General features: G+C 37.3%; 1 protein-coding gene across 2 annotated transcripts in view; it reads right to left on the bottom strand.

Annotated features, from left to right (window-relative positions):
* The window catches only part of LY75 (lymphocyte antigen 75), a 126,176-nt gene that overhangs the window by 74,160 nt on the left and 24,591 nt on the right, over window positions 1–27,425 (bottom strand). For both annotated transcript variants that reach the window (XM_024735907.1, XM_024735904.1), the window contains exons 7-18: window positions 26,960–27,154; window positions 25,864–26,021; window positions 23,672–23,782; window positions 23,031–23,119; window positions 22,744–22,913; window positions 20,199–20,398; window positions 19,488–19,630; window positions 8,059–8,140; window positions 7,070–7,138; window positions 4,523–4,637; window positions 687–722; window positions 117–292 (exon numbers count right to left, since the gene is read on the bottom strand). In XM_024735907.1, the coding sequence (XP_024591675.1) occupies window positions 117–292; window positions 687–722; window positions 4,523–4,637; window positions 7,070–7,138; window positions 8,059–8,140; window positions 19,488–19,630; window positions 20,199–20,398; window positions 22,744–22,913; window positions 23,031–23,119; window positions 23,672–23,782; window positions 25,864–26,021; window positions 26,960–27,154 (1,544 nt within the window). The remainder of the gene's footprint in view (window positions 1–116; window positions 293–686; window positions 723–4,522; window positions 4,638–7,069; window positions 7,139–8,058; window positions 8,141–19,487; window positions 19,631–20,198; window positions 20,399–22,743; window positions 22,914–23,030; window positions 23,120–23,671; window positions 23,783–25,863; window positions 26,022–26,959; window positions 27,155–27,425) is intronic.

Below are 27,425 nucleotides of genomic sequence, written 5' to 3'. Positions count from 1 at the left end.
TTGTTAGGCAAATTTTACTTGAGAGGAACATTTAACTTTTGTAGATTTTTGAAATTTTTTTAACAGAATAAATGTAAAAATAAGAAAATACTAAAAAATACATTCTTTTAAATTACATTTGCTATTTTGTTTTTGATGGCTCTTAGTCCTGCAAAAGATGTTAAACTAGCCAGAGAGCTGTGATTGCTAGCACAATACAGGACGGCTTCTTCATAGTTTAAACGGGGATCAGCAACAAACCAATATTCACTCCCTTCTATTACAACTGGAGGTCCATGAATTCCAGCACGCTCTAAAGAAGAAGAAAAATAGCACAATTATGACTGCATAAACCAAACTGCACCCTCTCAGCATGGATTATTTTTCAAAACTATTTATAAATAATAATCCATTTAGATTACTGGCTCTCTTTGGCCAGGGCAGTGCTGCCTGGAAGGATCCAACCAAGGATTCCTGAGCCAGTGAGTGACTCTGTTACCCTCCTGTACTCACAGAGAAGGATAAATCCAGCCTCAGAGTCTCACCCCACACCAGCTAATCACCTTCCCTGCATGGAGATACTTCATCTCATTTGAAGACACGATAGAGAAGAAGCTGGCACTTAGGCCTGGGCTTAAATAATTAACTAAATACGTCACTGAAAAGGCAAAAGCAGCTTTGGATACATTTTAGTTTTCTTAACTCACCTGGATTGTACCAGTCTGGCATTTTTGGAGTACGACCTGTATAAGAAAGCAAATGGCTTAAGTTTAGCATCCAATTACAGACCATGGCGTACTAATAAGTGCCTTTAGTCTAACTCAAGAGGACTTGCAGTATGGCTGAGATTTGTCCATTTCTGGCCAAACCATCTCCTTTCATGTTATGATCACTTCATAACACTGAATTTTGTGGGGCCCACACTAAATTTGTTTTTGTGGCAACCAAAGAGGCAGATTTGTTAAATATTAATACAGCATTACTAGCAGTTCTCTACCTTACATCACAGAAGTCACAAAGGAAGATTAGATGGATAAAGTATAGATAATAATTAGAAAGTACAAATAAGTAAATGACTACATTGTATACATTACATAGAAGCACTAAGGAATATGCACCAAAATAATCATCACTGTAGGATGAGGTTATTCAGGAACGACGTCTCCATCTAATGCAATTTGAATACACCTAGGTTGGTAGAGTTTATTGCCTCCCAAGATATCCTTGGAAAAAAATGTTCAGTGATCCAGTACTGAAACTTTTGAGAAAATGAGAGACAAAACTGGGAAGAAAATAATAAAATTCACCCAGCAGGAAATATGGTACCGTACAAAGAATTATGGTCTTTGAAGTTGGGTGAGTCAGTGTCTAAATGCCCTCAGACTCTGCTGCTGCGCTACTTGGGATCCGTTGTCTAACTCCCTGAGCCCCAACTTTCTATTCTATAAAAATGAAATTCTCCTACCTAACTCACAAAGACAATGTAAAGATCATATAAGATCACCCCTATGCAAGCACCCACACAGGGCCAGGCACAGAACAGCTCCTCTCAGGATGCTAGCTGCTTTCCGCTCCCTTTTTATTCTGGTCATAGGTCACATGGTTTCAAGCCAAAGACATAATCTGAGGAATTTTAGAAATTACAAGGTAAAATAGCTGTTCTGAATTTTGCTATTGTATCAGGGCCAACGCACGAGAGGACCCTACTTCGAGGACTGCCTATATATCCAGCATGTGTGGTTTTTCTCTCTAACTCAGTCCTCTGTATGTTGGATAACTTCCATTAACAATGCTGCAAATCAGTTAAAAAAATAGACATAGTTTCTTGTTTGTAATCTTGTCAAAGAACTCTGTTCATTTGTATGTTGGGGGAAAGCTATGGCTAACATTTAAATTTCTTTAAATTAGTGAGAAAAGCAAAATAAAAGGTGCCTTTTTTTTTTTTTTTTGTGGTACGCGGGCCTCTCACTGTTGTGGCCTCTCCCGTTGCGGAGCACAGGCTCCGGACACGCAGGCTCAGCGGCCATGGCTCACGGGCCCAGCCGCTCCGCGGCACGTGGGATCTTCCCGGACCGGGGCAAGAACCTGTGACCCCTGCATCGGCAGGCGGACTCTCAACCACTGTGCCACCAGGGAAGCCCTAAAAGGTGCCTTTTTACACAGGATTGCAAACATGCATGTGTGTACAAGGTATCAAGAAACACAATATTAAAAAGTTGTGTTTATAGGTCATTTTCCTAAAAACACTTTTATGAACCTTATTTTTGCTACTGTTTTTGCAACTAAAAAGGAATATTTAAAAAGTATATATATCCATAGTGATTATGATAATTAAAAAAAAAGTAGGTTGTCAAAATATCCCTTTTAGAGAGGAGGGGACTAATTAGAACCAGCTGTACGCGGTAATAAAAAAGGCAAGAGCTAGAGAAAAAGTTTGGTGATTTGGGCTATTGAAGAGGTAAACTGCTTTAAGAAAACCAGAAAACGCAGATAAATACAGAAGTGTCCAGCTGAGCAGGCTTTGGCTGTTCTAATAGCCAAGAAAATATCCAACCAGTGAATGTGACACATTGTAACTCAGAAATTTAGGGACTGTCAAAGGAGAGTTAATATAACATTTAAACCCTGGATCAAACCATCACTGATTGCTTCAAATGACTGCAAATAGGCTGAGGCAGGAAGTTCTTTAGTTTTTAATTTTGTTTCTGTATTGGAGAGAGCAGGGGTGCAATTATTTAAAAGATTTATTTATTTGGTTACCTGATTTATGTTTGCTAAGCTAGTTAATTCCCTTCTCTTTTGTTTAAAATAACAAATACATTAAAAAGAAAAAAGAAAACCATATGTTCTTCATAATATTTCCTGTGGTTACTGGTTTGTCATTTCTAAGGTTTTCCTGGTGTATACTCTAGGGTCTGCCTCAGTACTCAAACACGAGGCAGGGGAACAGCTACCAGTGAAAGCATACTTTGGAGGGAGCAGTGCACTCTCTGTGGCATGCCAAATACCAAAGAATAATAGGAGTGTCACAACTAATGCTTCAAGCCAGAGATATTGTCCAAGTTAATTATATATTAGTTACTTTGCCACTTGCTTGAAAGGTATCCAAGCTGGTTTCCCTTTTTTCTTCTTTCAGGTTTAATCAATAATCAGGACTAACTCAGGTATAATTTCTCCTTTAGAAAACCCCCATCAGGGACTTCCCTGGTGGCGCAGTGGTTCACAATCCGCCTGCCAATGCAGGGGACACGGGTTCAAGCCCTGGTCTGGGAAGATCCCACATGCTGCGGAGCAACTAACCCCATGCGCCACAACTACTGAGCCTGTGCCCTAGAGTCCATGAGCCACAACTACTGAGCCCGTGAACAACTACTGAAGCCTGCGCACCTAGAGCCCATGCTCCACAGCAAGAGAAGCCACCGCAATGAGAAGCCCACACACTGCAGTGAAGAACAGCCCCCGCTCGCTGCAACTAGAGAAAGCCCGCATGCAGCACCGAAGACCCAACGCAGCCAAAAATAAATAAATAAACAAATTTAAATAAATAAATAAAAATAAATTCCACACACACAAAAAAGAAAAACCCCATCAACACACACACACACACACACACACACAATTCCCCTTTTATTAATGACCCCCCAGTTTGCCCTGTGAAAGAGACTTTCCAGTTACTGCACTGGATGTTGCATCTGAAGCTCTTTTAAAGGCAAGATGGTAGCTTTGTTTAGGAAAGAACAATCTCCTAATGGGCAGTTCCATGAGATAATCTTTGGGTTTCTGAGAACTTATATGAGGAATTCCCTTTAGTTTCAATGATCTGTTTACATTCAGTTCAGAAATTCATTTTGGAACTTCCTGTGCATTTACCATTATATTAATTAATTTAACATATCTAATATCTGCTTAAAAATAATTTGGGAGTTAAAATCTTCTTAACATTTTCTGTAATACATCCTTGACATTTTCCTACTAAAAAGTGAAGTAAAAGGATATCTATATATTATCCTTTCTCTCTGTTTTGTCACCAAAGGCTCTACTATCAAGCTAACTGGTTTTCTGAATTTGAATGAGATAAACTACTAGTAATTTTGAGCTCACTGAAAACTGTTTCTAAATTGTAAAATTTAGATTGGGGACCTGCCCACATTTGATTTCCTGACTTCTGCTTCATTCTTCCCAAGCCTGTCTTCATTTCGCCCTTCATTTTGCAACACAATAAAAATTAAAATGATTCCCTCTACTTCGTCTCTCCTTTCACTTGAAATAATCCTTCATTCCAAGACCTAATCTCCCTAAATTAGCCTTAAATTTTATCTCCTATACAATTTCTTTCATGACAAAAGAGGAAGGTCGTCTCTAATTTCAATAAGGCAGCATCTTACTAGGGGTAGGAGTCAGGCAGGATGGAGCTTAATATATTAACTGTAGTGTCAAAGGCTTTTGAAATTATAATTATAGACTAAAATGCCCTCTTAGGTACTCTGGCTCAGCATTCACAAGTTCACATGAGAAGTCTGTGAAAAGGAATAACTACATTTACCTTTTGGAATCTGGCACATCCATTCAAGTTTTGTATCACAAGCAAAAGGCCTTAAGTAAATAAATTCTCTGTCATCATAGAAATACCACCTTCTTCGCCATGGCCTATTAATGACCTAAAGGAGGAAGAGGATTGTAGAATATTTTCAAGTTGATGGCAGCCCTTATACAACACACTAAACTGTAAGCCCTATGGTCTTTAACTCTGCTTTAGCTCTAGCACCTAGGATATATGTTTATGAATGAACACATGAAAGAATGCAGTGTTTAAGCAGTAACGGTCTAAGCAAGAGCCTTCAAAGGGACTGATAAAGAAAATATAGCATAGGGTCATGTTTATGTCCAAAATGCAAATTACTGGGTTTTTTTTTCTGTTTTTTGTTGATATGAAATTGTAGAATCTTGCAACTTTAAATTTTGGGAAGATCAAGCTAGAAAAGAATATTTGGTTCAGTGGTTTCCAAACACCAGCCTGTGATCATAGCAGATCTGTGAAAAGTGACATAAAACTCTGGCATCAGGGGCCCAAGTTCCACCTTTGGCATTGTTTTGTGTTTCTGGGATATTGCCCTCCTCTGTGTGGTCTAAGATGGCTCTCTATAAATTCCAGGCAGCAAGCAACAGGGAAAGGAAAGGGGAGGACAGGACCTGGTAGGAGCATCCATCAGTTTTTGGACTGCTATCTCTTAAGGGCAACATTCTGGAGGGTTAGAAGGTGGCAGGTGAGGTAAGATTCTCCTTCCAGACACTGCCCTAGCTGGCCTTGTTACTGATCAGTGTCTCTTCTGTTTAGTTTTTTTGGTAGGTTCTTCCAATCTTTTCACACATAGGGACACAACTTACATAGAATGTAGTTTATTGCATCAGTGTTCTGGAAACTTCACAAACTTCTATTAAGTTTTCATTCTTTCATTTGTTAAACTGGGAATTCTATAAAAACAGCATGATACTACAGAGTGTTTTACTAAAACAGTTACTTTGAAATAATGCTTTCCAATGGCCTTCTCAGTACTTGGTCTCAACCTTCGTGCAACGTTTCTGGTCAATCATCTTCCTGAATCTCTTTCTTGGGCTTACATAGCAAAGATATTTTCTAGATGTCTCCTTCCTCCTCATCCTCTTACATTTTATAAAATGTTGGTAATCACCTCAAATCCACTTCTTGGCCCTTTGCGGTTTTTTTTTTTTTCTTTTTTTGGCTGTGCTGCATGGCTTGTGCGATCTCAGTTCCCTGACCAGGGACTGAACCTGGGCCCTGGCAGTAAAATCCCGGAATCCTAACCACTAGGCCACTAGAGAACTCTTTTTTTAATGAACATTTTCCTTCAACTCCAGTTTCTTTATTCTAAGTTACTACAGCATATTTCTTACTGCAAGTCTGGATTCAAGACATCAGTTAAAACTAAAATGTACTACTATTTTCTCCATAAACAAATACCCGTTCTGACTGTTTCTGTAAATGCCATACATAGCATAGTAGACCCATACACCTGGGTTTAAATTTCAGTTCTGTAATCATGTAAGTTACTCAGAACTCACATTCCTTCCCCGTGAGATGGATACAGTAACAGTACCTACCTGACAAGGTTGCTTAAGTATTAAGTGAGATAATATATGTGACATGACTGTACCTGGCTCATGAGTCAACAAGTGTTAGCTGCTGTATCATAACCATCACCACCGTCGTTGTTACTCTCCTGGAACACTCTTGTTCTTGCATAAAACTTACACTTTGTCTGTCATAGCCCTTGTAATTGCCCTTTTACTTGTCTTTACCTCCTATGAGACTGTAAGTTCTGTGAAGACAACGACTGTTTTATATCTTGTCATTGTTGACCCCCCCAGAGCATCACAGACTGCTTGGACATACTACTTATGGAACGAATAAACAAATGAAGTCTGCAAAGGAAGAGGCCTAACTGGTCTTCCATGTCTTCTGGTCCTATCTTTTGCATCTTGAAATCTGCCTCAAGATGAATCTTCTCACACCCTCCGTAGTTCTTGACAAAAACAGTTAATCATGCTCTGTTGCCTACCCAAAAAATGCACAAACTCCTTCACCTGGCATCAGTCTAACTTCCCACCTTTGTTTTCAACCACAGCACCAACTAAAACTTCTTGATCTGCATTGTTCCCCTCACTGCCTTAGCCTCTCCCTTCCACTCCCACTTTCTTTTATGCCTTACCCTATCCTACCTGTACAAACTCTATCCATCCTTAAAGGTCCAATTGAGGTCCCACCTCTTTCTGGAAATAGGCAATAGAAATCACTTCCTCTTCTGAGTTTCACTAGCCCTCCTCAGCCCACTCATTTGGAGCTTATTACTGCATAGTAACAAGAGTCGTCTTTCTTGAATATGAATTTTATCTTCTCAAATTAAGTGTCAGTTAGGTTGCTTGAGGGCTGGGCCATGGGTGTACTTCTAACCTCCCATTGCACCCAATATCATGCTCCACATGCAAAAGGCACGTCATGGATCTGTTGCCTGACTGCACATACTGCCAGATTTATTTTTTAAATATGCAGATTTTCCAGCATTGTACTGACCTTGACAGCAGCACAGTCTCTGATATCATAATCCTGCTGAAACTCATTTGCCGTGATAATAGTAGACACCTTAAAAGACAAGAGAGGCTTGATAATTTAAGACTGATGTATAAATATTTGCAATTTAGATGTAATTTAGGCAGCTTTAATAACTCAAGTGTGTTCATATGCCAAGGGAGGAAAACTTTTTCATTTCTTTTTTATGTCAGGATGCTAAATCACGTGAGGACTTATAAAATGCCATGAGGTCTTCAGATTCCAAACAAAGGAGGCTACAGTTTCAGAAGTGGAGGTTAATCATGTATTAAGTTCACAGTTGGAATCATAAAGAATCAGGAGCTTGCAAAATACTTTTTTTAAATGCATGTGTTGAAATGTTAGTTATTCGATTGACTATTCTTGGATATGCTACAATTTGAAAATGAAGTCAAGGAATTTTACATTTCGAAAGAACACACAATGACTTGACACACGGTAATGTGGAGCAAATATTTAATACCTGAGAATAATTTGCTTCTCTAAGTGTTACCTAAAACCTCTCCTTAGGATAATATAAACATTTGAAATAATATTTAAGGACTTTTTAAGGTTCTCCTGAATTGTTTCCTCCAATTAAAATTCTTTCTTTATATAACTCATATTTTTAAATAATAAAAATAAACGTTGCTCATTATGAAAAAAAGGAAAAAAAACAAAGAAAAAGAAAAAAATCACTTTTACTACCCCAAAATTACCGCTATATTTATATATCTATATTTTTATGTATTTTGGATTATATGTAGAGACTATGTGTATGGTTATTTTTTAATAAAAGTGAGATTAGTAACTTATTTTTCCCCACTTCATATATGTGAATCTATTTCTATTTCAATAAAGATACATCTACATAACTTAATGGTTGTATGGCTATATTAATTAACAATCAACTTTCTTGTTATTGAAATAAATACTCTTTCCATATTATCCTAAACGAGAAAGATTAAACTTACTGGTGTATGGTCACTCCATTGCCAGGATCCTTGTAAGTCAGGGCTCCTTTTATTCAAACCTATCCAAAGCCAACGCTGGTCACTATGTGAAAAGGAAGTGTTAAGAAAATTTGAGCACAGCATTTGGCAAAAACATTTAGCATCCACATGTCTAAAATGCTTAAGACATGTAAGCTTATTCAGAAGACCTTCTCACTAACTGAGAAACACAGTTTCAAGCTATATAAACAAGTCTCCTGAAATGAAACTGAACCCTATTTACAGGGTAGCTATCAAAAAAGTACCAGACTTTTTAAAACTAAATTTTATGTTATTTTCTTCATATGAAAGGCAAAAACTATTCTGCTTTGAAAAACTTAGGAGGGGAAAAAAAGTATATGATTATTTCAAAACTTTTACTGAAGAGCTTCAATTTTAGATAATGTTTTCAGATACAAAAACAACCATAGCATTTCCTTAAAGCATTTGTCTATAACTATCAAGTATCTTTTCTTTAAAATGAAGAACCTGGCTAACCTTTGGCTTGGCTAACCTTTTATTAAATGAGATTTTAAAAAAAATTTAATTCCCTCTGCCCATTAAGTTTAAAGTAAAACAAGCATCAATATTTTCTGAATACCAAACTCCATGGGTTATACCACAGCAATATAATTAAGCAATCACTTAAGTGAATATATTTAACTGTCGTAACTATGATGCTTTTATGTACAAGGCATTGAGCTATGTGCAATGATGATACAGAGAAGTACAAGACATAATATCTACCCTTAAGTGGCATATAAACTAGTTAGGGAGACAAGATATATATGAACAAAGAAAATATGAGACCATTTTTGAAAAACATCAAATGATAAAAATTTGCATACATTTTAAGCACTACAAAAATTTCGGAAAAAGGAGAGGTCACTGTGGACTGTAGGAAGTCAGGAAACATTTTGTAGAGTTAATAGGACAAAAGACAGTCTTTGAAGAATTGCCAACATTTCTTTCGAGCCATATCTAAGTGTTTACCACGTGCCAGTATTCAGGTTGGCTGAGCAGAGAAAGGATAGGCATTCCAAGGAAGAATACATACAACAACATATAGAGGCAGGGGCATACATTGTAAGTGATCCCTTCCCCTCAATTAAACTTATACTCTAACCAGGGAGATATTTTCAATAAATTGAAGGGCTATAACCATAAGAAATTTCTCCACCTCTAACTTCATTTGAAAATACTCTCTAAAATATAGTATACTTCTTAGGCCTTAAAAAGTAGACCATTTACCATGCAATTTTTTTTTTGGCGGGGGTGGTGGGTTGGTGATGCTGGTGATTTCCATATAATTTAACCTTCTGATTGTATATGTCATGTCCCACCAGTACATGAGTGAATGTTATATATGCAAAACAATGCATACATAAATGCTAAGTATAAATAGAACACATATTAGAAAAGGGGTAGAATCCAAATCTAAAGTTAAACCCTACTCTCAAGTTCAGGAGAATTTATGGAACATATGGAACGTACAGTTACAAGACTGCTGGGAAACAGAGTAAGTCTGCATTTAAAAATGTTTGCCAGTGAATCCAAGGCAGGAACAAACTTAATTTTAAATTAATTTCTCACTTTTTAATGATATAACTGCTTTTCCTCGTCTCTTTCCTCTGTTCAACATTCCCTCATATTTTAACATCAATAAGCATGTTTTTCACCTTACCAACCTCAAGCTTTTCAACTTACTGCAATGGAATATGAGGGCGGTCCCCTTTCAGTTTTTATTGTTTTACTGTTTTCTTTCAGAAAGAAAGATTACCAATTTGCAGAGTTAAGATAAATCCAGTGGAGACAATTAAGTCTAGTTTGAATTTAGCAGCTAAAAAAGGATTTTGCAGTTTGTGTCTTCAACTAATCAGAGCTTTCCTACAGACTTCCAAATGTATCATACTTTCCGATTGCTGGATTTCTAAACCACCAGGTCTAGATAATTGCCATATACATTATAATTAAAGTCAGACAGCTAAAATAAAGAGGAGGTCAAGTTTGCTTCCTCAAACTTCATTTCTTTCTAATTTTTGTAGATTATGTATTTGGGCCTGGAGAATTTGTGCAGAATTTTGTGTTTCCCTAAAGTAAGCATTAGATATTTTATCTTCTTTGCACAATCAACAGTATGACTGGAAGATGATCAAAGATCGTTTGCCATCTGCATTTACTCTATAGGCAGCTCCCACAGAAAGTTTCTTTAGGGGTCTGTCCCCACCATTTCCACTCAGTCTGCTCTTAGCTCCCCATCTTCCCTTAGAAACCTCTGCTTTCAAGCCCATTTCTGCCTCCTCTGCTGCATCCCAGAGAACAGTTTCCTAGAAAGAAGTTTATCCCATTGTCCAAAGCTTCTCATCTTCATTACTTTCTGAGACTGAACTTCATTGCAACCCAGACCTTTATAGTTTTCAGCTTCCATTTCAAGAGATTTATTATTCGGTTATAAATATAGTAAATAGTAGCTACTTGTGGGGTTTTTTTGTGTGTGTGGTAAGAGGTGGAAAATATTTCCTCATTTGTAACTTCTTCCTGGTTTGGCCTGATTTGTCTGTAGGTAGATAAAGAGAAGAAGAAATTGGAAATCACATTAATTGTTGCACACCTCTAATGTGGATTTTCAAAAATTCGAGGGAAGAAAAAAATTTGTGGGAAGAAATGGATCATAACTGAGGAATTAAATCAAACTGAAAATTTCTCTCTGTATATAAATTTCTTCTGCTCCAAACACTAAGTATATGGTTTTAAGGCTTTGAGGTTAAGAAGACATTGCACGAAAGGTTACTTTGTGTATTTGTGTTAAAATTTCTACTCTCAATCAAATTTCCTGCTGCATCTGGTTCCTAAGGAAAACAGCACCTCAACCATAACCCCCGGTAAACACTATTTGATGAGGGCACTTAGTCTGCAAAGCCTTAGATTTATATCCAAATCCACTCATGCCACATCACTGGAGGTAGTGCATACAGCAGCAATCGCACTGCAAACAAGGCTTTCTTCCCTAATCCTAAAACTATTTTCGTTCTACAATGGCTTTCCCTGGTGGGCTGCTGTTAAGAGTTGCAAAGATTTTAGAGCCTTAATGATCTGGTGCACCATGAACCCTTTTCATTGAAATACAGAGACATGGAACTTAGATTGTGAGAAGTAGAGCAGTAATCTGACCTTATTCCTTGGCAGGCAAAACACAATTTGGGCAATGGACGTCTTGCTGAGCAAGGTCAATCCCTGCAATAAAAAGCTAAGGTGTTCAAGGAATAAGCTTTAGAATCATTTTCTGATATAAATGGGCTGGCTTCCTTTCTTCCCTTCAAGCCATGGTTATAATATTGAATAAGTTTTAGAATATGTTGTCTAAATATAGCATGGGCAAATGATCTATTAATGGAGCATGTATTAAGCAGACGTTACAGTCTGCTTAATACGTGGTACTATATTAGCTGCTAGGATGAGTACAAATAAAATATAGTCCCTATGAGTGAAAGGATTATGGTGATGTGTTTTTCCTTTGTCCTCTTCTGTTTTCTAAATTCAATATACATTTCCTCTGTGATCAGAAAAAAACCTAAACATTGTATATTCTGTAGAAAATAAAGTATATGACAGGAATAGAAGAAAATGGAAAAGATTTACACAAAATGTTAACTAAGTTTATAACTAGGAGCTAGGATTTGAGGTGATTTTAATTTTCTTCATTATCATTTTTTACATTCCCCAATTTTACATAATGAACCTGTATTTTTAAATTTTTAATTGAGGGGGAGAACTCATCAAGTGTGATTAGAAATTAAAAAGTCAAGAAAGAGTCCTTAATTACCTCTCAGACTTTTGTTTTCTAGTGTAATTTGTTCTGTATATAGAAGCTCTTAATGATCATTTATATCATATATGATATTCCATTTTTCATCAACTGATTCCCACAAATACAGTTGCCCCTTGGTATCCACAGGGTATTGGCTCCAGGACCTCCCTCATACCAAAATCCAAAGATGCTCAAGTCCCTTATATAAAATGATGTAGTATTTGCATGTAACCTAAACATGTCCTCCTGTATACGTTATTTTTTATTACTTTTTATACCTAAAACAGTGTAAATACTAAGTAAATAGTTGCCAACATGAGGCAAATTCAAGTTTTGCTTTTTGGAACTTTCCAGAATTTTTTTCAAATATTTTCAATCTGAAGTTGATTGAATCTGCGGATGTGAAACGTGTGGATATGGAGGGCTGACTGTATCCACAACCTCATTGCTTAGTACTTATCCATGGCTCCCTGAACCACTTAAAGGTTCCTAATCTCTTGCTGGGTTAGGAACTTGATTCAAAACCCAGTTTGTTTATGTCAGTATTTTCCTTAAAAATACTTTAGCTTAGACAGTATGATACTGTGTGTGTCAAGCTTGAGATCTAGGGGCTAGCAAGCTGCCCAGCTGAAATTCTCTCTTCAGGGAGGGTCAGCAGGGTATTACAAAGGTTATGTTCCAGAGGCAGTCACCACAAGGGAGACTGCAGTCCAAAAGCCGTACCTGAGACTTTGGTTGTTAGCAGAGTAAATGTCAGAAATAGGTTAATATCAGCAAACTTAGAAGCTTGTTAATCAGCATGATCTTAGAAATGGGCACTCACTGGTAAAATTGAAGATATGAGGAATAGCTAAAAATACTTAGGGACACTCTCACTCTTCATGAAAGGGTATGAGAATCTGGTGAGGCTGGTATCCTGTACCACTGGAAATGGATCTGTGTCCTGATTCCTCTTTTTAAAAAAAATTTATTTATTTTTATTAATTTATTTTTGGCTGCGTTGGGGCTTTGTTGCTGTGCGCGGGCTTTCTCTAGTTGCGGCGAGCGGGGGTTACTCGTTGTGGCAGTACACAAGCTTCTCACTGCGGTGGCTTTTCTTGTTGTGGAGCACAGGCTCTAGAGCGCAGGCTCAGTAGTTGTGGCTCACGGGCTCTAGAGCGCAGGCTCAGTAGTTATAGCGCACGGGCTTAGTTGCTCCGCGGCATGTGGGATCTTCCTGCACCAGGGCTCAAGCCCATGTCCCATGCATTGGCAGGCGGATTCTTAACCACTGCGTAACCAGGGAAGCCCTGGGGCCTGATCTTTTAATGGTCCCATGTCCAGTCATTGGGTCAGGTGACTGGGACTGCCTGATGCCAACTACAGTGGGAACAGAAGAATCCTGCTTCTGGAACATTGTCACATTTACCTCAAATGAGCCTTCCATGCAAGATGGTCACTGGAACCTAAAAGGACAGACTACCGGGATGTTGTAAGCTTACAAGACAGGTTATATAATATGTTTTTTGCCTGCTTCAATGACTGTTTAATAAATGTATGTCTGGAAAGATTCGGTTTGAATATTGCATTCATTATACTCTACTCTCAAGGTTGTGGGCAGTAGCTAAAAAACACTCATCTCAAAAGAAACTTAAGAGTTTGTATATTCAAATTAGCTTAGTGTGCAATGAAATTTTGAATATTAATTTCTAATACTAGAAAATGAAGTCTAAAATACTAGAAATTATACAACAGATGCTTAATAAACGATTATTTATGGAACGCATGTATTGTATTTTTCATCAGATTCCAAGCACACTGTAGTGAGACTTTACTTGCTTTAATGAAGAAAATACAATTGTTAGCATAGTAATGCAAATCTGGAAAATGTGGGAAAATGTTCAAACATTTAAACACGCATTCAAAATCTTATCTTCCAGAGGTAACAACGATGATCTTTTCTGACGTAGTTTTGCAGTCTACTTTTTGATGTAAATAGTATATTTTCTACTCTTTTATAATTTGCCTTTCTTCCCACTTAATACATTATAAATACTTGCATGTTGTAATGTTCTTTTTTCAAATCTTAATGAACAGGGGATAAATTCCAAACAAAGATCAACAAAAGTGATGACACTAGGCATCTTTACCTTTTTTCTGACTTTCATGGAAATGCATTTAATGTTTAATCATTAAGTGTCATATCGCTATTGGTTGAACTACACTTCTATTTTTAATTTAATAAGAAATTATGTGTTAATTATATTAATTAAATGTGTTAAGTATATATTTATATATAAAACCAGGAATGAATAGTGAATTTTACCAGATGCATTTTCAGCACCTATTAAGATGATCACGTATTTGACTAGATATATAGAGTTCCTAATACTGGCCCAACCTTGTACTCTTGGAAGAAATCCTACATGATCAAGGCATGTTATTTTGAGGTACTATAACACAGTCAGTTAAGAAAGTGGGCTCTAATGGGTTCATATATTGGATCCTTTATTTACTAACTATATAACCTTGGGCAAGTTGTTTTACTTCTCTGTGTCTCCATCTCCCCATTTAGATAAAATGGGCATAGTAACCTACCTCATAGGCCGTTGTAAGGATTAGTTAGTAGAAAATACTTAGGACATTATCTGGCACGCAATAAGCAGGGTATCTGTGTTTCTTATTGTATCCCTTGTTAGTATTTACTTTCTCAAGTCTAGATATGAGGTTGGTCTATAATTCTTTGTGCAAACCTATCTTTGACAGGTTGTCATATCAGAATTAGACTATTTGTGAAATAAACTGAATGCTTGCACCAGTTTCTATGTAATGGAATACAATCTCTTGGTTGTACTACTGAAATACGTGGTAATGATCTCTTTTTTAAAATATGAAGGAGTTCACACATAGAACCATATATGTAGTTCCTATCTTTTTCTTGGAAGAAATTCTTTGTTAACTTTTTCCATTTTTTCCATGGCTATTGGAATACTGGGTTTCCACTTATTAAATCAATTATATACTAATTTATATTTCCCTAGATATTGTTCACTTTAATAATTTCATTATAATAACACAGAATTATGCATAGGATTCTTACCAATTAAAAAATTCTCCATTGAAAGGATTTTATAATCTCTTACTTAGGTTTCATTTTAAGTATCTGTTTTCTTTTTTGTTTTCATGATTTAGTCATCAGTAGATTTTTTTCCTCTGTTTTGTAGTTTTTTTTCTAGAGATAAAACTCTAGGATTTGTCAGTTCTACTGCTTTTCTAGTTTCTAATTCATTCATTTCACTTTTATTAGGTTCTTTCTTATGGTTTCCTTTTATTTATGTTGATAAATATTTTAACTTTTAGGTGAATGCTTATTTTCATTATTTTTGTTTAATAATTAAAGCCCTGGGCTTCCCTGGTGGCGCGGTGGTTGAGAGTCCGCTTGCAGATGCGGGGGACACGGGTTTGTGCCCCGGTCCAGAAAGATCCCACATGCCGCGGGGTGGCTGGGCCCGTGAGCCATGGCCGCTGAGCCCGCGCATCCGGAGCCTGTGCTCCGCAACGGGAGAGGCCACAACAGTGAGAGGCCCACATACCGCAAATAAATAAATAAAGCCCTTAAAGCTATTAATATACCTCCAGCTATAGTTTTGGTTGTATCTCATGAATTTCAGAATGAGTGTTTTTATTATCATCTATACAGTTTTGATTTACTTGCCAAAAGAGTTCTTAAAAACACTGAATGTTTATTTTGTAAATAAGAGTCACAGATGTAGAAAATAAACTTATGGTTACCGGAGGGGAAAGGGTGGGGGAAGGAATAAATTGGGAACTGGGATTGATACATACACACTACTATATATAAAATGGATAAGTAATAAGGATGTACTGTATAACACAGGGAACTCTACTCAATACTCTGTAATGACCTATTTGGGAAAATAATCTAAAAAAGAGTGGATATATGTATATGTATAACTGATTCACTTTGTTGTACACCTGAAACTAACACAACATTGTAAATCAACTATACTCCAATAAATTTTTTTTTAAAAAACACTGAATTTTTAGGTGAAGGGGATTTGATTTCACTTCTAATGTAACTTGTATAATTTTACCACTTTGAAATGTTAGGGTTTTTTTTTTTTTAGCCTAATAGATCCATTATTTTAAGTGATCCAGGCAAAGAGCTTGAAAAGGAAGTATATACAGACTTTTTAATCTATAAATAAAGAGGATATTATTAAATCAACCTTAATTATACTATTCATATGTTCTATGTTATTTCTATTTTGCCTGTCTCATTTGTTGATAAATAAGATGAGCGTTAGAGTCTCTCATTATTATTTTTTATTGAAAAATTTTAGCAATATAATTAATATTTTTGCTTTATATATTTTGATATCTTTTAAGCGTGTAAAGGTTCTTGACTATTATAACTTCACTGTAGATTATACCTTTAATCAATAATAAGATCTCATTTTCCCATTTAATGTCTTTTTACTTCAATTGTATTTTATCTAATATTAATACTACAACTCTAGCTTTTTCATTCACATTTACACAATATAATTTTGCCCATTATTTTAATTTTCCCATTCTAAGTTTTACATTAAGTTTGTGATTATTAACTCAATGCTACTTGGGTGAATAAGGCCCATACAGCAAATTATAAAGAAATAAAATAACATAAGTGAAGTGGCCAAGGAGTAATAAATTGGAGACCATAACAAATTGGAGAGTGATGCCACATTTTGGTGGGCCATTGGCTAATCAGCACTAATTACTGCTGCAATATGAAAATGTTGCCAGTGGTTTTAATTTTAAAAGGAGTGTCAGAAAATATGGATTTTATCAAAATGTTTTGATTCTGAAACACTTTGTGGTCCCTTCCTTCCAGGAAAAGAACATAATACTCCTTGGGCTTTTGGAAAGGTATTAATTGGCAAGATTTGTTTTAGGTATCTTTCAACAGCATAGAGTTGGGTTTCATTACTGAACACATTTGCAAACTTGGACTTAAACATAACTGATAATGGATACATTTGGTCTTCTGCCATCTTCTTTATGCCGGACTTTATGCTTTGTTATTTTATTCCTTTATAATTTGCTGTATGGGCCTTTTTTACCCCACTCATTACATATTCAGTAGATGAACATACTCTTTACAGTTTTAAAAAAATACAGACTCTGTGTTTCTAAATATGATTTCCAGGTAAAATGAAGAATTTATTATACTTTCAGTTTTCACAATCATTTTATCTCTTTACATCTCAGTTTTTATTTATAAACTGAGTTATAAACTCTGGTATTAACCAGAGTTAACACCTGGTTTTATTAAAATATTCTTGTTCCTCTTTCAGAATTTAGGATAATTACATTCTAACTTTAGGATAATGTAGGGTAATTTTATAATTACATATATTGCATTATTTAGACTGGGGCTATGTTTTTATGTTATGTATTCTTCCTTCTAATTCTTTAACAACAAAATACCTGGTCATGTGTTTTGATTTTTATTCATCTCTCAACTGGAATATGTCTGAAATTTTTTTCAAGTAGGGAGCATTATCAATTACTATCTTCACAAATGAAAAACCACACAACTGGGAACTAAGATCAACACATTGCCCACATTTTCCAGTTCAAGACTCTTTAGATGTCAATTTTTAAAATGCCTTCTTATATTTAATGTCCTAGAGAAGAAGGCTAGCTGGATTTTGTGTTTTGGTACCTGTTTTATTTTTGCTATTTTTCTTTGAAGTCTTTGTTTTTTTGAGTCAAAATGATCAGGAAAGTATTCACTAGGGTATGTCCAGGTGGTGATTTCTTTTCCATAATTTTGCGTGGTATACCCTGAATCCTTGATTTACAAGTTCTGGTCTTTTTTTTTTTTTCGGTACGCGGGCCTCTCACTGTTGTGGCCTCTCCCGTTGCGGAGCACAGGCTCCGGATGCCCAAGCTCAGCAGCCATGGCTCACGGGCCCAGCCGCTCCGTGGCATGTGGGATCTTCCCAGACTGGGGCACAAACCCGTGTCCCCTGCATCAGCAGGTGGACTCTCAACAACTGCACCACCAGGGAAACCCCAAGTTCTGGTCTTCTTTTCGATTCAAAAAGTGAGGGGAGGGACTTCCCTCGTGGTCCAGTGGCTAAGAATCTGCCTTCCAATGCAGGGGACACAGGTTTGATCCCTGGTCCGGGAAATAAGATCCCACGTGCCGTGGGGCAACTATGCCATTGCGCTGCAACTATTGAGCCCCCACATTCTGGAGCCTGCACACCACAACTACAGAGCCTGTGCACCGCAACTACTGAGCCCACAATCTCTGGAGCCCGCGCACCACAACTACAGAGCCTGTGTGCTGCAACTACTGAGCCCACGATGTCTGGAGCCTGCGCACCACAACTACAGAGCCTGTGTGCTGCAACTACTGAACCCATGCCCTCTGGAGCCCGCGCACCACAACTAGAGAGCCTGTGCGCCACAACTACTGAGCCCATGCTCTCTGGAGCCTGTGCACCACAACTAGAGAGAAGCCTGTGCACTGCAACGAAGAGCCCATGTGCTGCAATGAAGGATCCCGCGTGCTGCAACTAAGACCCCACACAGCCAAAAATAAATAAATAAATAAATTTAAAAGTTCATTCTCTTAAAAAAGAAAAAAAAAGTGAGGGGAAAAATAAATTGTGAAGTAGAAGCCCCTCATACCTATGATTGTCCCCAAAGCTTCAGAAAAAATTCCCTCTATGGCAGCAACACCTTGCCCATATTTCTCCACATTATCTTTAAGGACATCAAGAAAACTGTTCAGGAATCCTCCTTCTACATAACATCAAAATCACAGTGGCTTATTGACTCCATCTTTGTTACATCTCTGATCACTTCCTTACTGTCCCATCTTACTGCCCTTCTTCAATGTAGTTTTCTACCAGCTGGGCTGTAATAGCCTTATAATTAATTGTTCTGCATCTACCTACCATGTCTGTCTGTCTGTTTCTCTCTCTCTCTCTCTCCACACACACACACACACACACACCCACACACAGATACACAGACACACACACACTTTGTTTTTGTTCGTTTGTTTTTTGTCTATTGACTTATTAAACTCCTTCCCTGGCAAGAAAGGGTGTTCTAATTTTATACCCAAATTCCATTTTCTAGCTAAGTTCTTTGGCTCATTTCTCTTTCACCATATCTGTATATTCTAGTCCCAGTTCCTTTGCTTATGTTCTGCTTTCCCTGGCTTTTTCTCCCAACTTAACTTTCAAATATTACCTTACTTCCTAAGAACCATCCTTCTTCATAACATTTTCCCCAATTATACCTCCCAGAAACACTTCCTCCCTCCTCTAAATTCCCATGGCCTCTCCTTACTCGTGTTCTAGATTTTTCCACCATACTTTTCTTATCCCCACTGCTGGACATTATTACAGTACACAAAGGGTGGGGACTCTTGTCTCCTTCATCTCTGAATCCCTCATAGCATCTTGCACATAAAAATGTTTGATGTTGAATGACTGTTAAAGTACTGAATAACCCTTTTAGATAATAAAACATGTCAATTCTGAATACCTAGAGGACATCAAATTTAACAGAGAAGAACTCATTCTAAAAGTATTACCTGAACTGGTCTGTTAGAAAGTGAAGAAATTTCTTTATTTCATCCATATGACTGAAGCTAGGAAGGTGCCCTCCAAGTGCTTGGCAGAATCTCTCAGCTTCTTCCCAGTTCCTCTTTCTTACAATTCTTTCTATATGAAATAGCTTAACAAAATATAATGTTAATTTGTTTCCTGGTATAATCATAAAGTATTCATAAGTTCAAAGTCAATTACAGTCAAATGTGTGGGCCCCTGAAATGGACTCTTAGAAGTGTAATAAAGTCATAGGTAAAGGCCCATATACTGTGACACAGACAGGTCCTGTTGAAAGTGTCAACTAGAGGCCAGACTGACACGGACCCTAAAGTAAAATTTTTGACTTGTAAGAAGGGACAGAACTCTTCATTTGACAGCAATAATTAAAGGGGTATGAGAATTGTAAGCAAAGTATTAGCATGGCATGCAGCTCACCCAATTTCCCAAAACAAAAGAACCCTAGGAAAAAGCCAGTTCTGGCTCTGGCCCTGCTCTTTTGGGTAGCACATGAGTTTATATGGGAATGAGTCATCTGACACCAGACGTTCAATGATACCCTGACAAGGACTCTGTGCTCCCAAACACTTCAGTAGGTGATGTATATGTCTGGGAAGGAGCACAATTTGGACAAAAACATGGACTAGGATAGTAGACAGATAGCTTCATTGAGGGATTGAATGAGAATATTACTTTACCTTATAACAAGAAAGACCTGAGGGGAAACTATGCCAGCCTTCAGGACAGGGGTCTTCAGGCTTGGGGGCTGCTTTTTCAGGCTCAGGGCGCTCACTTATTTTCTTGCAAATTGAAAGTGCTCTGAAGCTTCTGCAGTCTTTTACCTCCCACTTTCCGAGAGACTTTCCCGTAGCCATAGCCACACACCCTCCTGGAGAAGCTGGGGTTGAACAGAAAAGTTTAATTAAAAATAACATTAAAGGGACTTCCCTGGTGGTCCAGTGGTTAAGAATCCACCTTCCAATGCAGGGGACGCAGGTTCGATCCCTGGTCAGGGAACTAAGATCCCACATGCTGTGGGGCAACTAAGACCGTGCACCGCAACTACTGAGCACGTGAGCCACAACTAGGGAGAAGCCTGCATGCCACAACTAGAGAGAACCCAGTGCACCACAACGATCCCGCATGCCTCAATGAAGATCCCAGGTACTGCAACTAAGACCCGACGCAGCCAAAACATAAAATAAATACTTTTTAAAAAACATTAAAAAATTAAAGCCCAAACATTTTCTAGTGCCTACACACTTTATTTGATTCAAAGTGGGGAGAGAGAATAGGAAAGAAAATGGAGGAAATAAATGTGTTGTTCACAATAATAATGACAGTAATACAGAGAAGTGTTTACTACTTGCCACGCACTATTCTAAGAGGATTAAGTGAATTGATCCTCACACAGAGTGGATTCTATTGTCACACTGAGGTACAGTGAGGATTAGTGATTTGTCCAAGGTCACATGTGAGAAAGTTGCTGATCCAGAATTGGAATCTAGGTGGTGTGTGTGGAGAGCTGTACCCTAAACCACTATGATGCTCAGAACAGTCTAAATCGCTCATATTCACCTAACAGCTTTCAACAGTTTTTAAGCAACTTAGTAAACCTCAAAACAACACTCTCAGATTCAGATCCAAAGGAAGAGCTGGTACAATAAAGGTAAAAGGAGGTGTGTGGTAATATACATTTGTTTACTATTAATTTTATGGCAGCCAGAATTTTATTTACTCACTACAACATTAAAAGATAGTTTGTATTATCAGATCCATTTCCAGATGAAGAATTAGTGACTTGCCCACAATCATAGTTCGTGAGTGGAGGAGTCAGAACTTGAACCCAGATTTGTCTGGCAAAATGCCATGCTCCCTTTCCCATTACATCACACTGCTGAAAATGCACAGAGGACAAGAAGAACATGCATTGCAAAGTAATAAGGACAACTTCCACTCCATCACACAGAGAAGCCATATGGTCTCATGTCTCATTATACAAGGACAGCAAGAGGAACAAGGAACTGGGAAAAATAATGCTGTGTTACCCTGGATGGGTGTGCTATTTTCTCTTATTCTACCCCCTATCCATGGCTTGCCCAATGCAAACCAAACTGGCTGAATCTGGGAGTAATAATGGTAAAGAGGACTTAAAGGCAGTCTTTCTGGCTACAGACTGAGAGAATAGCTATTACAGCTACTTCCTAAGCACCCCTGCCCCCAACCACTGAGGCTTATCCATGAGGAATGTGACACTGACTCTACAATGTCTGAGTGTCTATAAAAGAAATCATGTATTTTGTATTTTAGAACATTCTAATTTAAGATGAAATTTAACCAGGATTAGCATCTGCATCCTCCATCTTCTACTAGTAAAAAGATGACCTTGTTATTATCAATACCACTCATATTTATACTAATGATCATGTATTACAAATTTTGTGGGCATTCTCTATTTCAAATAGTGTGTTTAACTACACATTCACATGTTCCAATTTCTATGTTATAAAAATGGTCTTCATGATTCCATTATACAAACATAAGAAAATATAAATAATTCAAAGGAAGAAAAGTCGAATGCTGTCTCAAAAAGCGAAAGTCCTCTAAAAAGCATTGAATTAGAAATCAGATCTGGATTTTAGCAATTCAATAACCAGGTAACGTTCGTCAGGTAAGTCACCTTTCTAAGCCTCTGTTTTCTCAACTCTAAAATCAGAAGGGCCTTCTGAGGCCTTTTCTGGCTCAAATGTTCTGATTCTATGGCTAATTATGGTCAACGCTTCAGGCTAAAGAAGGATAAACTACCTTTCAGAATAAATAATACCTATAATACATTGCCTCCTTAATTCTCACCCATTGAGAATAATAGAAATAAACACATTCAATTTTGGAGAAAGAAGTTAAGAAGCAGAGAGGTGAAAATGTAAAGTGCTCCACAATGAAGCTTCTAGGTTCTGTTTGAGACTACGTGGAAAAGATAACAAACTCACACTGATGCTTCTAGCTCTGTGCCATTAGATGGTGGTTTCTGAGAACTGAGTTTTCTAGCTTTTATTGGGTAATTGCCGAGGATTTCATAGGGAAGACACAGTCGCTGCTTCTATTTATGGTTCCATAGACAGACTCTAGTCCTGAAAATCATCATCTCCTTCATATTTCAAGGCATGTGAAGAACAGATTTGGGAGGAATGCTGCCTCTCACAAGTCACTGTATTCTACAGCTTTCAAGGCTAAGGCACTCACCTGGCTCAAGAAAATTCCAGTTGGAAAAGGTTACAGCCCGCTTTATTCCACCAGCACTTCCCCAACTATACTCTCCACTTGCATCTTTATCTCTCAGGCCAGTCCAGAAGTATTTTTCTGGAGACTTAGTATACTTTTTAATCATATCATTCAGGTATTCTTGCTCAAATCTACAAAATGAGAGTCAAATTAGTAGGTGTTTTTTTACAGTGACTGAAATACTATATAAATTGAAGACGCACTTTTTTTAAGGAAGATTATTTAGCAAAGGAGTTAAAAGTTCACACCTGCTAGTTATAGTCAGATTGCAGTTGGTTCCAAAGGGGACCTCATCCTTGTAAATCTTGTAACAGGCTTCTCCATGTCTCTTCCAGCCCTAAATCAGAGGAAAAATATCACACTGTCTTCTGCACTTGATAACAAGCAAGTTTCTGTTACATAAGTAACATCTTACAACTAAGGGAAATTAAGGACATGGACAGGGAATTTAAACACATGATGAGAGTGGGATACAATTTCATAGAAAACCTCCATAAGCCTGTGAGCCTGTGTCAGACAGAAGGAATTCTTAACTTTCTTTACCCCTAATGCCTAGCTCATCATAAGAGTATAACAGTTGTTAGTTCAATTATTTTTGAATAAGAATAATACGAGTAAGAGAAGTAAAAGATCAGCGTTGAGGATACAATCATATACATTTTTATAGAAATTCATGAATAGATAATTAGTTTTCCTATAACTCTTTCTTCTTCTGTAAGAGTGCCGATATCTACGATTCACCATCTTCTGGCTTGCTCTAACGTATAAATGAACAGAACCTAGTAATTTCTTCTATTTTCCAAGTCTAAAGTATTTAAGTCTCAACTAACATATCTAACCAAGAAGGTATAATATTGCTTAGAAAAATTTCCACAGGGGTTTTACATACCTCAACTGGAGGACACATTTTATCAGATCTTGTATCATTCAATTTTTCTCCCTTTTTCTTACATACATATTTAAGTTTCTCTTCACATGATTGGACCTTCCACTGACCTAGCTTTTAAAAAACAGAAAATAATTTTTCCCACAAGAGAAATTATTTGCCACATATTTAGAATTGAACTCTTATCTTAAATCAAGATAGTTTCTTCCCACAACTATCAGGGAGGGAGAGGGGGAGGAAGGGAAGGAGGAAAGGGAGGGGGAGAAAATGAATATAAATGAATGATTAAATCTGAGAACATACTCCTAGAAAATGCTACCCAACAAACCTGGAAGCCTGTTACTTCAGCATCACCTCAAGGTCACAGTGGGGATGAATTTCATTTTCTTATAAGTGTGACAATAAAACCACCAAAGGACACTATACAGAAGTTGAAGAGAGAAGAACCCAGCCCACAGGGTTGCCAGAGTTCTAGTCTTCTTCCATATGACACAGCCAGTTTGTCCACAGGTTAAAAAACTTCGGGGCAACGATAGCCAGGACATGGAAGCAACCTAAGTGTCCATCGACAGATGAATGGATAAAGAAGATGTGGGACATATATACAATGGAATATTACTCAGCCATAAAAAGAAATGAAATTGAGTCATTTGTAGTGAGGTGGATGGACCTAGAGACTGTCATACAGAGTGAAGTAAGTCAGAAAGAGAAAAACAAATACCGTATGCTAACATATATATATGGAATCTAAAAAAAAAATGGTTCTGAAGAACCTAGGGGCAGGACAGGAATAAAGATGCAGATGTAGAGAATGGACTTGAGGACACAGGGAGAGGGAGGGGTAAGTTGGGATGAAGTGAGAGAGTGGCATGGACATATATACACTACCAAATGTAAAATAGATAGCTAGTGGGAAGCAGCCACATAGCACAGGGAGATCAGCTCGGTGCTTTGTGACCACCTAGAGGGGTGAGATAGGGAGGGTGGGAGGGAGACGCAAGAGGGAGGAGATATGGGGATATATGTATATGTATAGCTGATTCACTGTGTTATACAGCAGAAACTAACACACCATTGTAAAGCAATTATACTCCAATAAAGATGTTAAACAAACAAACAAAAGAAAATTTGGGGCAGGTCACCTAATCTCCCTGTCTGAGTTTCCTCATATTTAAGATGATGATGGTGATTAGAATAGCTACTCCCTAAGAATTTTAGAATCAAAGTTTCTGCCAACTCTACTTCAGTCTAGACGTCAAAGTTCCAGCTTTCAAATGTGCTACTTAACATTGATTTTGCTTAAGTCACTCTGCTTTCTTTGAATTAAATTTTAGTAAGTCAACTGTGATACGGGTCAGTTTTGAACGTTGGAAGCTGTCTAGATAAGCCATCAGTTCACTCTGGCCTATGGGACCTCATTTCTATCTTTGATACTCTTTTAAAGATATCCTGTGTACCCTTTTAAATAGAGCATTAAATGTGACACCCTTCTAAATTCAGCTTTACACCTTTCTAAAAACATCTTTACTATTGAAACACTTCTAAATAGCCCTACCATTTATGGCTTCCACTTAAGTCTCTCTAGAAGTCTGAGTGACACGTCTGGCCTCCTAAACAATTAGGAGTCCACAGGAAAGTGTTACAAACGAAAATATAGAGATACGTATGTCCTTTCGGCTCAATAGTTTATTTTGGACTCTTCTGAAAGTCCAAAGCATGCTCAGTAAACATTTATGCATTCTATAGGAGTAAGATATTCTCTGAACAAAGTCAGACCTAATTTTTTAACAAAACTAGTTTTTCAGTTCTCAAAGTTGGCTTACTTTGATCTGAACATGAGAAGATGGGATTTTCCAGGTTAAATTGTGGCTATCTGCTAAATATCACACTGGTGGTATTGAGAGAAAGCAGCTTATCAGAAGCAATCTGGCACAAGAATCTGAGCTCTAAAGGGATTCTCTTGATCGGTTTCACACCAGAGAAGATACTCTCAGACAGGAATTGGGTTGCTTCTTTAGTAATTGCTTTATTTACCTTTTCTCAGGAGCTACTGGAAAGACAGTCTACAGTGTTATTACCTTTTATTTTCTTTCCCAGCTTAAACACAAATATCCCAACCAAAGTCATCTTATTATTATTATTAGATTTTCAGGTATAACAATAAGGATATAAATAAACTTGAGGAGGCTTCCTACCTTTCCTAAATAGGAAACACAGCTGGGAGTCTTATTGTAGGGAACATGTGGCTCATTCTCATCCCAATAAGTCAGAGTAACTTCAGTACCATCTGACCACTGAAATAGAGTTGGTGTGTTTATGTTCCTAAGGCCTGTCCATATTTCTTCTTTGGCATCTAAAAGAAAAATGTTTTAATTGTTTGGTTACTCAATTACATACTTCAATATGTACACTGCTACTGAGTTTTACATTCTGATATGGGGTGTTAGGAGCCTTGACGGTATTTTTTTTCTTTTAAAATTCGAATTCAGTAAATGGTATTCTTAATTAACCTGTAAAAGTATTGATAAGTTAGGCAGGCCCGAGGATGAGGGCTTTTCAGGTCACTTATACAGGTAGGGTACACAGGTGGAACAGCTGTACTATGACCTGTAGGCTGGATGTTCCTGATACCTGGTTTAGATAAACCTTGTTTTATGAGAAATAATGAAACTCTACAAATACAGTCATAGATATTCCAATTAGAATAAGGATATTGTCCATCACAGCCATGGAATGACTATACTGCCTTCCCAGGTAAAACAACTGGCACCATGCTGGCACAGAATAGGTATCTAGTACTTACTATTACTATGGGTGAATCCTAGGAGGAGGTCTTAATACTGGCTCTCTAGTGTTTTGTTCTTCATTTTTCAGCTTTCAAATAATTATAAAAGTGAAACAATCATCACTTAAGTGTTGGGAGTAATTTAAACAGCATTTAGCTTATGAGAAGAGGGAAATTATTCAATCAATGGTTGTACTGTCAGGTTGGTAGTTGCTAGCTACATGCGGCTATTTAAAACTGTAAATCAATTAAAATGAAATGAAAGTAAAAATTCAGTTCTCCAGTCGCCCTAGCTACATTTCAAGGGCTCAAAAGCCACAAGTGGCTGGTGGCTACTGAATTGGACAGCACAGATTATAGAACGGTTCCATCACTGCAGAAAATTCTATTAGACAGTGCTGATGTACAGGATCAAACTATAAGCTTTTCATTCTTGCTAAGAATCTGAAAACAGGGATACTTTAAAATGTTTTAAACCTCTCAAAGAGGATATCTTAAAAACTTACCCCCATTATGGAGTTTTGTGACAATCAGCTCCACATCTGCTAAAGAATGAATGCTGATGAGGTCACTGCTGAAGGTTTTGCATTTCATATGTGCCTTATCCCAGGAATCACTTTCATTTACCAGCAGATAGCAAAATCCATTATTTGGCAGCCAGTCTGCTGCATCACAGCGGGTATCTGAGTATGTCCAAACATCTGGAGGAAAAGAAGCTATTTATATTCCAGTAAAGACACATCTATTTTGAATCAATATTTAAATTCTTCAATATTGAATTGCAAATTCTTCTTTCTTGAATCATAAGGCTTCTGGAAAACTGGAGAATGTGATGTCAGATGGTACAGTGACATGAATTTTTGTGGTGCCTAATGTATACATAACATCATAAGAGTGACTGCGGGGATTCAGATAATAATGTGACTTTAAAGTGATACAAATGTGCTACATGGCGGGCCACAGACTATTTAA

Source organism: Neophocaena asiaeorientalis, unplaced genomic scaffold (genome assembly GCF_003031525.2).
Source record: "Neophocaena asiaeorientalis asiaeorientalis breed wild unplaced genomic scaffold, Neophocaena_asiaeorientalis_V1.1 scaffold72, whole genome shotgun sequence".
In the NCBI taxonomy this organism is placed as follows: domain Eukaryota; kingdom Metazoa; phylum Chordata; class Mammalia; order Artiodactyla; family Phocoenidae; genus Neophocaena; species Neophocaena asiaeorientalis.
The sequence above is the reverse complement of the archived record's forward strand: the minus strand, read 5'-3'. Positions and strand labels throughout refer to the sequence as shown.